Below are 12,621 nucleotides of genomic sequence, written 5' to 3' on the forward strand. Positions count from 1 at the left end.
GTATAAGTAAGACTCCGATTTCTTTGTTTCCACTTTGTCAGTTGAACATTCTAACTTACAAAATGATCATCTAGACACCTCCAAAATTTATATGTCATGTATCGCATTTGTGTTTAGGTTCAACTTCATACAAGCTGAGATGCTACTTATACACACCTAAAGTTGAAGAAAGATACTTGTCAGCTAAGGCCGAGTTTGAGGGTATGTATATGTATCCTTCTTATTTCTGTTTCCAACTTCCAAAAGGAGCATTTTAGATTGTTGGTTATACGGATATTTACCAGAACATGGAAATTAATAATGCAGTAGTGTTTGAACAATATGGATTCATAATTTGAACTAGAAACTTTCCAATTCAAAAATAATTAACTAGAACTCATCTGAATGCTAAGATACCAAGTTAATAAGACTTGCAACAGCACGTTTGTTGGGAATAGCGTGTCTTTCAACAAAAACAATGATGGATAAAAGCACCACTTTTGCAAGAATGAAACAAAGCAAATACAACCATAACAGAATAGGAAAGATGCAAACAGCCTCACAACCGAGAAAATCAACATTCCACATGAAGGGGAACTCAAAATTCAACAGACCTAGACTTATTTCAAAATCACAATGCTTGACCAAACAGGTTTTCTTTATTGGAACAATCTTATCAGATGACTGGACTGCGAAAACATGAAATGCGGTGACACCATTTCGAATACTCCAGCTATTTGTCCATGACCCCCAGCTTCCATCAAGCTCAATGTCCAAATTCTCTCCTGCAGAAAGAAGGAAAATTAGTAAATGAGAAACGGAAACAAGTAGAAGAAAACTAATAAATCATTCACAAGAATCCGTACAGTATAGCACCAAAAAAGTCAATTACGTTAGAAATAAACAAATGGTAATTTCTATCCCAAATCATGGTGGAGCCATTTGTCTACGTAAGAGCATACTGCAATTCATAATGTAAGAGAAGAATTAGTTAGTTCTGGAATTCCATGGATTGCTATATATATCAGAAGAATCAAATAATTACAGAAGATAGAGTCTTAAAGGGCATTCTACTATATGACACAGATACCGTCATGAATAATGTATGCCAGCAGGACAATTAGTGAAGACTATAAATAGATTTTAATCATTTCAATAAAAATGAATTCAACTGACCTTTCAATTTTACTGTGCGGCCTTGGATTCATTTTCAGGAGGGAATATGGTGAGCTTGAATTTGATGCTTTTCGATTTCTTGCTTTCTATTTCTTTTGCTGATTTTACTGCGGATTTGCTTGTGTTGTCCATTCTCATCTCTTGAAAGTTTGGTATATCAGCCAGCTCAAGTGGAACAGCCTTGAGCTTATCACAGGAGATAAGAATAAGGTGCCTAAGTATTGGGAAGTTACGATTCGATGCCACCCAAGATTCTAATTCTGACCTTTCAAGCCGGAGGACCTGAAGTGCGCTAAAACCTCCTATCTCCGGCTCCCAAGACTCACCTAGGAATGCATTTTCTTTCAACTTTAGTACCTCCAGTGATTCCAACTGTGCCAATCTATTCGCATCACTCCAAGAAAACCTTGTGTTTGCCAAAGTTAACTTCTTCACTGTACGTACAAGTCTGAAGAATGCTGCAGGAAGGTGAACTGGTTTATTCATGTAAAGAACATCATTCAACAGTTTCAAATGCTCTAGGCACTTTAGCTCTTCAAGATTGCTAATTCCACCCTTGTGTGTATCAAGAAAAGCTGCCATATGCCCTCGAATGCTCAATTTTTTAAGCTGACAAGCCTTTGCTAGCACATCTTTCTTGCAACTTTCTGGTGCAACCATAGAAAGAGTTTGTAGACAGGAAGTTGTTCTACCTGTCGTCGTAGCAGGGGCTGGTAATTTTGCAGGTATGTTGGTATGGAGATGCCTTAACTGTAACAAGTTCCATATGTCAGCTTTTACCTCAATGGTGGACTCTGAGGTACTTGTATTTAGTACAAGAGTCTGTAAATTCCAGAATTTCCCAAAGGTCGGAGGAAGGGCCTTGAAGTCACCTGAGATGGCAACATACCTCAAATGATATAATTGGTTAAATTCCTTGGAGAAAAGAAATGTGAGGGACTCAACGTCCAAGACCCTGAGAAGTGGAAAAGCTCTGTGGATGAGTTTGATGTCGTTAGGAGACAATTCAATTTGTTTTTGTTCTGAGGAAAAACAGTAGAAAGATCTAACATGTTCTGCAAAAGGTTTTTCTAAGAGAAACTTATCCAGAATAGAGGGTTGAATGCACAATCGACGACAAGCATCTGAGTCTTGTATAGAAGGAATAGCATTATCAGCTGTTGTACATATTTCTTGAAAAAGCCATTTGTTAGCAGCCTCCTTTCTGCAAAACTCGTGCAACATGTCATGGAGACGACATGTTTTTATTTGACCATCAGACCTCTTTTTCATCAATATCACTAAGTTTCTATTGACAAGATCGTTCAAATAAAACTCAGCTATCTCCTCAAGAGTGTACGCCTGTTGGGGCTTTATTAGCCCCTCCGCTATCCACAAGCGAATCAATTTCCAAGAAGGGATATCGAAGCCTCGAGGGAAGACACTAGAATACAAGAAACACGTCTGCATTTCTTGGGGCAAACGATCGTAACTCATCCCCACAAATTTCAAGCAGCTCTTAGGATCATCCTTATTTATCAGATGCTCCACCACATTTCTCTCAACTCTTTGCCAATCATTTCTGTTGGGGCGACCTCTTAATGCTCCGGCAATCACCACTACAGCAAGTGGTACTCCACTACATTTTCCTGCAATCCTTGTTCCAAGTCCTTCTAAATCATCAGGACAACTTTCCTTGCCAAAAACTCTCTTTACCAACAACTCGAAACTTTCTCCTTTAGTCAAAAATTTCAGGTTGTGAGGATCTTTATTGGCATATTTAGCTACAATGCCTTCGCGAGTTGTCATCATGATCCGGTGGCCTTTTTTGTTTTCTGGGAAAACTTTCTTTACATCATCAATGACTTCTACTGCCCACACATCGTCTAAAACAATGAGGCATCTACCTCCTTTATTCATATAACCACTTATTATCTTAGCTAATTTGTCCACATCCTCACCTTGATGTTCATCAATGCGTTTCGTGAAGAATTTGATAATATTAAGGAAAATGTCCTTTATATTATAAGTTTGCCCCACGAAAACCCAAATGACGCTGAAAAATTCATATGAAAGTCGAGAATCATTGTAGATTTTTCTTGCCAGTGTAGTTTTCCCGAGCCCTGGCATACCCACCACTGGGACAATGTCTAGACTTCCCGCTGGTCCTTCAACAAGTCGCTTGATCACCTTGTTCGCTTCCTCATCAAACCCGACCACTTCAGCATCTTCCAAAGAAGGACCCTTTTTAAGATAATCAAAAGGATAGCATCAGAAAACAGAGTAGCTACATGAGTGACAGAAAAAATAATCAAATATCTAAGTTCTTTTGTCATATATATCTCATTCGCAGTCTACCAACTTAATTACGTTCGTCTATGTGCTGCAACACTTTTTTTCATTTGAGCTCTAAATTTTTTAATTATTTTACTAACTCTAACAAAATGTATGTGTTTTCAATTATATTACAACTAATAATACTGCTAGAGTAGATTACAGTATGCATCTCCATAATATTGCTCTGTTATTGATGCACAACATATATTTCAAAAGGCAAAATACCTAAAGAAACCCTAGACTTGGTATGTTTTTATTTAGATTATTTTATGGTATTTTCGCTCCAGTCCGTAATAGATCTTCAAGCTTAGTCGAGTCCGGATCCATTCTAAACCAAAGAGCGGGGTTAAGCGAGGGGCATAGCGATACAGTGTTCACACTCAAGTTGCTCATATCAGCAGGAATATTCCGTAGGATCTAATAGGAGCTTGCCTTGAAATGCAGTGAGGGAGCCCGGAGCTATTGAATTATCCCCTTAAGCTATGTATGGTACTAATTACCTCTGGTACTTGTTTTATCTATAATTACCCCCCAAACAATAGCTGGTCCTAATTAGCCCCTTGTACTTGGCTTTTATATAATAAAAGTGATTCCAGATGACGTTTGGCACGTGAGAGTGGAAAATAACAGCCACATCATATTGATCTAATGTGCAAAAGAAGAATCTAAAATACCAATTTCTTTTATGTTTAGCCATTCCAACGGCTATTTCTTATCTCCTTCAATATATTTTCTCTATTCCTCCATTAAAATACAACTATCAATTTTTTCTTCTTTAACCATGTTTCTTTTGAGGGGGTAAAAAAACCAAATATGCGTGTGGTGGTTTGGGGGGGGGGGGGGGGGGGAGGGGGGTAATTAGCACAAGTTATTATTTGAAGGGGTATCTGTTATAAAAAAGTCAGATACATAGGGGTAATTAGGACCAAATATAGTTTAAAGGGACCTGAATAAAACGCGTCAAGTTTAGGGGATCTTTAGGTATTCAATCATTTCAAAATAACAAATTTAGCCCCCTTAAGAAGAACATATCTTTTGGAAATATCTTATGAAAATTGTTGAGTGTAGTTTTCAAATATTATACAAACTATTGACGAAGAGAATTTAAATCTTATTTAAGTAGTAAAGGTATTCAAAATAATATTGAAATGTACTATATACATAATTAGTGGCGGATGTACAATACGACTTACAGGTTCATGAGAACCCAATAATTTTTTCATGTATTATAAATATATAGTAAAAAATTCACTAAATATTTATAAATATTTGATTGCAAACCCAACTATTATGTTATATTAATTTGAGCTTGTTTGTTGTAAGAACCCATAAACTTCAAATTGTAGATCTGCCTCTGTACATAGTAATTTAGGAGGAATTGTTGTTATGCGGCATTTTGTTTAAATAATTGTGCGGCATTTTATTTAAATAAGGAAATAATTTATATACATACGTCTTAATTAATTTTAAAGTACTAAATACTAGGACTTCATATATAGTTCAAATGAGAAGGACTTAATTAAAAAAAAAAATGTTAATTTCAAAGTTCTGAATATTATAGAAAGATTCTTAAATAACAATTCAATCCGGTGTAAAATTCATTTCTAATTTTACAGGGTATAATTTTTTAATCAACATTTCTCTAAGTCGTGTTTTTATAATTGCGTTAGTGCTCGCGTTTTATATCAAATACGCATCTTTCTAAACTAAAAGGAAAATGAGCAGAAATTATTTTATAAGACATAAAATGTAAAAATAAGTTGTTAAAAATGAAAAAGAAAGACCAATGTTAACATAGTAGAGAGTCTTCTCATTTGTTTTATATTTTACAGTTTTTATTTTAAATTTTATTTCATTATCATTATGTACAGTAAAGATATAATTTCACGAATTTGTTATGTCCCACATCGATAGGCATAATGTGCTTATGTGAGTTTAAATAGCCTTAAACTCTCCCACCTAAATAGCTAGCTTTTGGAGTGTGAGTTAGGTCCAAGATTGTTACAGAATTTAAATCGCATGAATCAAATGTATGCAACAGTAAGACCTAAAAAGAAGGGGGTTAAAATATTAAATAAAAAAGTAAACTTGTCTCTTTCTATATAATATACTCTCTCTCTCTTTATTATTATTATTATTATTATTTTATTACTATTTATTTCTATTTCTATTTCTATTATATTAGAAGAGTGGGTTTCATCGTCAACCACCCACTCTTCTAATATAGTTAAAATATATTAAAAAAATATTAAGGTGGAGAAGGGGGTTAAAATATTAAATAAAAAAGTAAACTTGTCTCTTTCTATATAATATACTCTCTCTTTCTTTATCTTTATTATTATTACTATTATTTTATTACTATTTATTTCTACTATATTAGAAGAGTGGGTTTGGTCGTCAACCACCCACTCTTCTAATATAGTTAAAATATATTTAAAAAAATTAAGGTGGGATCCACGCAAAGAAGTAGGAGACAATTGCAAAAAAAAAAGGTATTTAAATAATGATAATAAGTTCAAAAAATGGTAAAGGTACGCCTAGAGAAAATTTAAAGAAGAGAAATTCGGGAAAAAAGAAATAACGATTTAAATTGAACACAAAAATCGCTAAAGAAGTCATAAAACCAAAAGATTTAAAACTTATACCTTTGGGTAAGGATAAAAATGTATTAATTTTAGACACATACGTCTCACACAAATAATGAGAAATAACATCAAGAAGAAGAAATATAAACAGTCAAACAACGTATACACATATTTTCTTAAAATGATGAAGTTGGTCTATACTTAAAAATTTAACACTACAACAGATGCTAACACATGAAAGCGCTTTTCAGTGTTATTGAGTAGAAAGAGATGATGACATGAAACTCTATAGGAGAAGGTGTATTTCAAATCTTTCAATTGGAGAACCAAACTAGGAAAGTCATATATGGGAGAAGCGAACTAAGTAAAATAATTTATTGATATTTTTAATTAATTAAATTATAATACTTTCTATAATAAAAATTTCATAATTATATTACTAAAAGGTACTCTCTCTGTCCTAATTTATGTAACACACTTTAACTTGGCACGAAGTTTAAAAAAGAAAGGAAAGATCTTTGAAACTTATAATCTAAAATAAGTCATAGATATTTGTGTGGATTTAAATCATTTCATTAAAGGTAAAAGGAGAAGTTTCAAATTAAATGATTTCTAAACATAAAAATATATCATTCTTTTTTAGACATACTAAAATGAAAAGTGTGGTACTATTTTTTGTATTGCTTCCATCATCTGGTTTCTACTATATTAGAAGAGTGTGTTTGGTCGTCAACCACCCACTCTTCTAATATAGTTAAAATAAAATAATAAAATAGTAAAATAATCAAATTCACTCTTCTAATATAATTAAAAATAATTAAAAAATAAATTAAGGTGGAGTCCATGTAAAGAATTAGGAGACAATTGGAAAAAAAAAGGGGGGGGGTCCATATGAAGAAGTAGGAGACAATTGAAAAAAAAAAAAAAAGGACATTTAAATAATGATAATAAGTTCAAAAAATGGTAAAGGTACGCTTAGAGAAAATTTAAAGAAGAGAAATTTAGGAAAAAAGAAATAACGATTTAAATTAAAACTTATACCTTTGGGTAAGGATAAAAATGCACTAATTTTAGACACATACGTCTCACATAAATAATGAGGAATAACATCAAGAAGACGAAATATAAACGGTCAAGAAACATACACACATATTTTAGAAGAGTGGGTTTGGTCGTCAACCACCCACTCTTCTAATATAGTTAAAATAAAATAATAAAAAAATCAAATCCACTCTTCTAATATAATTAAAAAAAAAAAATTATGGTGGAGTCCTCGTAAAGAATTAGGAGACAATTGGAAAAAAAGGGGGGGGGGGGGGGGGGGGGGGTCTTTGTGAAGAAGTAGAAGACAATTGCAAAAACAAAAAACAAAAAAAAAATAGGATATTTAAATAATAATAGTAAGTTCAGAAAATGGTAAAGATACGCTTAACGAAAATTTAAAGAAGAGAAATTCAGGAAAAAAGAAATAACGATTTAAATTAAAACTTATACCTTTGGGTAAGGATAAAAATGCACTAATTTTAGACACATACGTCTCACACAAATAATAAGGAATAACATCAAGAAGACAAAATATAAACGGTTAAGAAAATTATACACATATTTTCTTAAAATGATGAAGTTGGTCTATACTTAAAAATTTAAGACTACAACAGATGCTAACACATAAAATCGCTTTTCAGTGTTGTTGAGTAGAAAGAGATGATGACATGAAACTCGGTAGGAAAAAGTGTATTTCAAATATTTCAATTGGAGAACCAAACCAGGAAAGTCATTTATGGGAAAAGTGGACTAAGTAAAATAATTTATTAATATTTTCAATTAATTGAATTATAATACTTTCTATAATAAAAATTCTATAATTATATTACTAAAAGGTACTCTCTCTGTCCTAATTTATGTGACATAGTTTGACTAGGCATGAAGTTTGAAAAAGAAAGGAAAGATCTTTGAAACTTGTGGTCTAAAACAAGTCATAGATATTTGTGTGAATTTAAATCATTTCATTAAAGGTAAAAGGGGAAATTTCAAGTTAAATGATTTCTAAACATACAAATATATCATTCTTTTTTAGACAGATTAAAAAAAAAGTGTGTTACTATTCTTTGTGTTGGCCCGTGCTAGCACGGACTTTCATCATATAGTAATAATATAAGAGGCTAGGAGCCTGTTTGGATGGGCTTAAAAAAAAGTAGCTTATAAGCTAAGCTGAAAACAGCTTATAAGCCAAAAAAAAATAAGTTGGGGTAGTCTAACTTATTTTTTTTGGCTTATAAGTTCGCTTTCACTTATAAGTTTTTTTTAGATAAAAATAAGTCAAACGGGTTCAATTAATTTTTTGACTTATTTTAAGACAAAATGGGCTTTAATTTGTGGCCAAAATTAAACACTAAAAAAAGCAAAACAAACATAAAGAACTTATAAGCCAATCCAAACAGGCTCTAGAGCACACAGCTCTTCGTTGACGTGTGTTTCATCATGGCTTATTTTTGTCATTTCAGCTGAATTTACTTTTCTCATTGGTCCATATTACATGCTATTATTGCTGTTTTGTTTTTCTTTTACTATAAAGACATTTTAGCCCTCTAAGGTCCCATCTTCATTGCCCTGCTGAGGGACCCAGTTAATTAATTTTGACATGACATCTTACTACTGCCGGAGTATATTACAAATAATGGGTTTGCTTTAGAATGTTGTGTCTTAAGCTATTTTTTTGGTACATTTGGAAGAGCAAACTTATGAGGCAGTGTTCAAGAGTGACTAATGCATAGTCAGGGACTTCAGGGGACGTTATTAAAGGATTGATTTTCATTATCGATGGGAACTGAGTGTTCTCCCTATTATATTTCTATTTTATGATAATAATAAAGTTTATTTTATATTAACAATCCAAAATTGATTATTTTTTTAAAAAATATATCGAGAAATTTCAACATTTCATCTGTGTTTAGGCACTGTTATAACTAGTATTATTATATGTTCCTAGTGCAATAGTCTAACTCTTGCTTGTTTGTGATAACTGATACATGCGGTTACCGGTGCAAATAGATGAGATTTGTGGGTACAATGATTTGCCTAGTCTTTTTGGAAAGAAAGAAAAAAGTTTTCGGGCTTGGAAAGAAAGAAGAAAGAATCACAATGAGATAAACTAGCGAACAAAAAAGTAAGAATAATACAATTTTAAAAAACAAATATAAAAGTGCACATGATGATCTTCTATTTGGCCTATTTTCTAATTCATACACTTCAAAAACATGTGCAGTCACTCTCCATCCAATTTGGCACAGCAGTGATATGTGAATAGAAAATGTTATAGTCGCAGCAACAACACAACGACCCTCCATAGTTCAAGTATTAAACTAGAAATATGTGGATAGTTAGGGTTTTGTTTTAGGTATTAACTCTATAAAATAAACAAAAAAGTTATAATCAAAGAAAAAATTGTTTACACTCTCGAAACAGTAAAGTTTGTGTATTTGAGGCAAACCTGCTCGGGTCCGGCACCTTTTTTAGGGAGCTCATGAACAGGTTTAGGCTGGAAAGCATCTTTATTGTTTTCGCGAAGTTGCTTCACCTTCTCATGGATGCCTTTGATCTCCTTTGCAAGCTCCCTGACTGTATTTAGATGCCCCACATCGAAGATTCTTCCCACTCTATTCTTTTGTCTGTGCAGCTTCGATTGAACCAGGAATTTATCAATGACATCCTCAGTTTTATGTACCTGATCAAGGTAAATAATTTATTCAAGAATTCTATAATATACAATTCTCTACTACTCTCCCAAAAAAAAAAAAAAAAAGTAATAGCATGAGCAGGTCAGGACAGGTAGGCGGCCAATTATAAAGCAAAAACAACAATAACATACTCATTGTAATTGAACAAGTGGGTTCCCATAGACCCTCAACTCAGAATTAAGCAATAACTAAGTAGGTTAAATAAGAAAAAAGAACATTAACTACCACAAAACCATATGTTAAGCGAAGAACAAGAGACAATAAATAATAACAGAAATTGAAGGACAAGAAATTACGGGAAACAATTATACAGCAAGTAATTTTTTATTTTTTTAAAAAAAAGTTAATTTAAGTACGGCAGAAGTTAATTTTTTTAAAAAGAGTTATACAGCAAGTAATTTTTCAAGGGCCAAATGTCATCCACAACAACATTAAACTTATCAATGGCATCCTCATCTTTATGTACCGTTTTTTGAATTTCCTTCACCAACTGATCCCATTGTTTGCTGTCACTGTCTCTGTGGAATTTCGCAGCATCGTCTAAGAAGGCTTTTAGGCGTTGAACTTCTTCCAGCAAATTTTTGAAATCGTCGTCTACGCCTTTAACCAGCTCAATATTTTCACTTAATAACTGCAACAAGTTCTCCACCAGAAAGTTCACCACTGCGTCTGCCATCTCTCTTTTTTGGTTAACAAATGCGACAGGATTTTTTTTTTTTTTTTTAAAGATGATAGTTTTGTTTAAGCTGATAGTGTGAGATGTTCACTTCACAGTGGCAGAATATAAAGAACGTAATATGCGGAAAGGACTTCGTTTTTTTAAATTGACCGAATTGTTTAATAAGTCTTTCCGATATTCTTATCTTTAAGGGTTAGAAAATAAGTTATTTTGGGATAATTAATTTTGTGATTAGTTATTTAGGGATTATTGTTCCACCCTCAATGTGGAATAAAAAAATACTATAATCTCGGGATAGTTAATTCCGGAATTAGTTATCCCGAATTTTTATTTCAACCAAACGTGGGATAAGGCGGCACTAAATTTTTATCTCAGGATTATTTTTATTTATCCATCATATCAAACGAGCCCTAAAGGAGATACTACTATTTTTTTCCAGCTAGTAGTGATGAAATGTTCATTTTACCGCTGCAATATATAAAAATCACAGGGAAAATGATATCTCTTGCCCTCTTACAATTTAAAAAAATGGCTTTTTCAAATCTCTTACTCCCTCCGTCCCAAAAAATTGTATTACTTTTTTTATTAGTTTGTTTCAAAAAGATTAACGCATTTCTATATTTAGAAATAATTTAACTTTATGAGATGATTTACAATTACATAAATATTCAAGACTTGTTTTGGATCACATATTTTAAAAGTTATTTTCTTAAATTTCATGCTTAGTCAAACTAAAAGACAATTTTTTGAAACGGAGCGAGTATGTGTTTTTTTTCGGTATGTGTAAAAATGAAATTATCTTATAAAAATGACATAAAACTAAGTGGGCGTTTGGCCATAAAAATTATTTATTTTTTTCCAGAAATTTTTTTTACTTTTTTTACTTTTAGCGTTTGGCCATAAAAATTATTCACTTTTTTCCGGAGTTGTATTCTGGAATACTAAAAACAAGAAAAACTTATTTTTCAAAAAAATTTCACTTTTTTACATTATATTTCACCAAAAATTATAATTTTAAAAATTATGGCCAAACACAACTCTAACTTCAAAAATTCTAAAAAAAGTGAAATTTTTTTTTATTTTTATAGCCAAACGGCACCTGAAAATATTTTGTAAGTAGGCTATAAATTTATTTCTCTAAAGAACGTAGTATGCGGAAAGGATTTCATTTCTTACGTTGACCGAATTGTTTAATAAGTCTTCTGATATTCTTATTTTAATGCACCCAGCGACAATTTGACAGTTGTTTATCCCACTTGCAAGTGGATACTATTAGCATGTGGCTACTGGACTTTTCGACGTTAAGGTAATTTCTCTGCAATTTCGATATCTTTTCCTCTAGACTACGTTTTGTTCGGATTACTTAACCCATATGATAGATTTGCAAGAACGCAACCAGAATTCAAAGTTTATCAATGCAAAACTATAATATTTTAAAATTATTGAGTTCTAAATTTATAACTTATATATATTCAATAATTTTTTAATATAAATATAAAATTTAAATTTAAATTATTGAATTTGATCGAACCTGTAACTGAAGAGCCTGCTCCGTGCTATTGAGAAGTTTGCAATTACGAAGTTTCCTTACCAATGTGTTCAAGCTAAAAGCAACATAGGTCCACAATAATTGAGGTTTAGATTTAGACACATGGATTAAAAAATTCACTTACTCCTAAAACTTAAAGGGTGTAATGATTAAAATATCCTTAATTAAGAGTGGGTTTTGAAACTATAACAACCTAAATTTGTTCATTGAATTAAGAATGTATCAAGGCTAAATTTGGAAAAAAATTAAAATGTTTTTTTGATAGACTAAAACCTCAATTATTTTGAATCAGCTTTTAGAGATAGACGACCCTTTTGGCCATGAGAATTATTCACTTTTTTCCGGAATATTTTTTCACTTTATGGCATTTGGCCATAAAAATTTCAAATACAACTTGAAGTTGTATTTGGAATTTGAAAAATAATCAAAACCTTATTTTTTCACTTTTTTCATTTTCTGTTTTGGACCTTTACTTTTATTTTTTTGTTTTCAATTTTTATCCCAAAAGTTTTTATGTTGCTCAAGTTTTACCCTAAAAGTTCATACAACTTTTTTCACTTCAGAGGCAATTTATGTTGTTCAGTTGCTCTTCACTCCAAC

The 12,621-nt window shown here is 32.0% G+C and overlaps 1 protein-coding gene across 1 annotated transcript; it reads right to left on the bottom strand.

The window, feature by feature from the left end:
* Positions 1-381: 381 nt before the first annotated feature.
* Positions 382-10,592, bottom strand: LOC132059892 (putative late blight resistance protein homolog R1A-3). The gene is made up of 4 exons (XM_059452738.1): positions 10,260-10,592; positions 9,547-9,780; positions 1,156-3,378; positions 382-764 (listed from the first exon to the last, which is right to left on the bottom strand). Exons 1-3 carry the CDS (start codon positions 10,467-10,469, stop codon positions 1,165-1,167), a joined length of 2,658 nt encoding a protein of 885 aa, XP_059308721.1. The 5' UTR covers positions 10,470-10,592; the 3' UTR covers positions 382-764; positions 1,156-1,164.
* Between the last annotated feature and the right edge of the window lie 2,029 nt (positions 10,593-12,621).

Source organism: Lycium ferocissimum, chromosome 6 (genome assembly GCF_029784015.1).
Source record: "Lycium ferocissimum isolate CSIRO_LF1 chromosome 6, AGI_CSIRO_Lferr_CH_V1, whole genome shotgun sequence".
Taxonomy (NCBI): domain Eukaryota; kingdom Viridiplantae; phylum Streptophyta; class Magnoliopsida; order Solanales; family Solanaceae; genus Lycium; species Lycium ferocissimum.

Bases quoted from the DNA above. Each gene is read 5' to 3' on its own strand.
- LOC132059892 (XM_059452738.1), bottom strand. From the start codon at position 10,469: ATGGCAGACGCAGTGGTGAACTTTCTGGTGGAGAACTTGTTGCAGTTA. The intron at 9,781-10,259 runs GTACATAAAGAT...TACCTTGATCAG, and splicing joins TGAAGGAAATTCAAAAAACG to GTACATAAAACTGAGGATGT. The intron at 3,379-9,546 runs GTTTGCCTCAAA...TATCTTAAAAAG, and splicing joins AAGGTGCCGGACCCGAGCAG to GGTCCTTCTTTGGAAGATGC.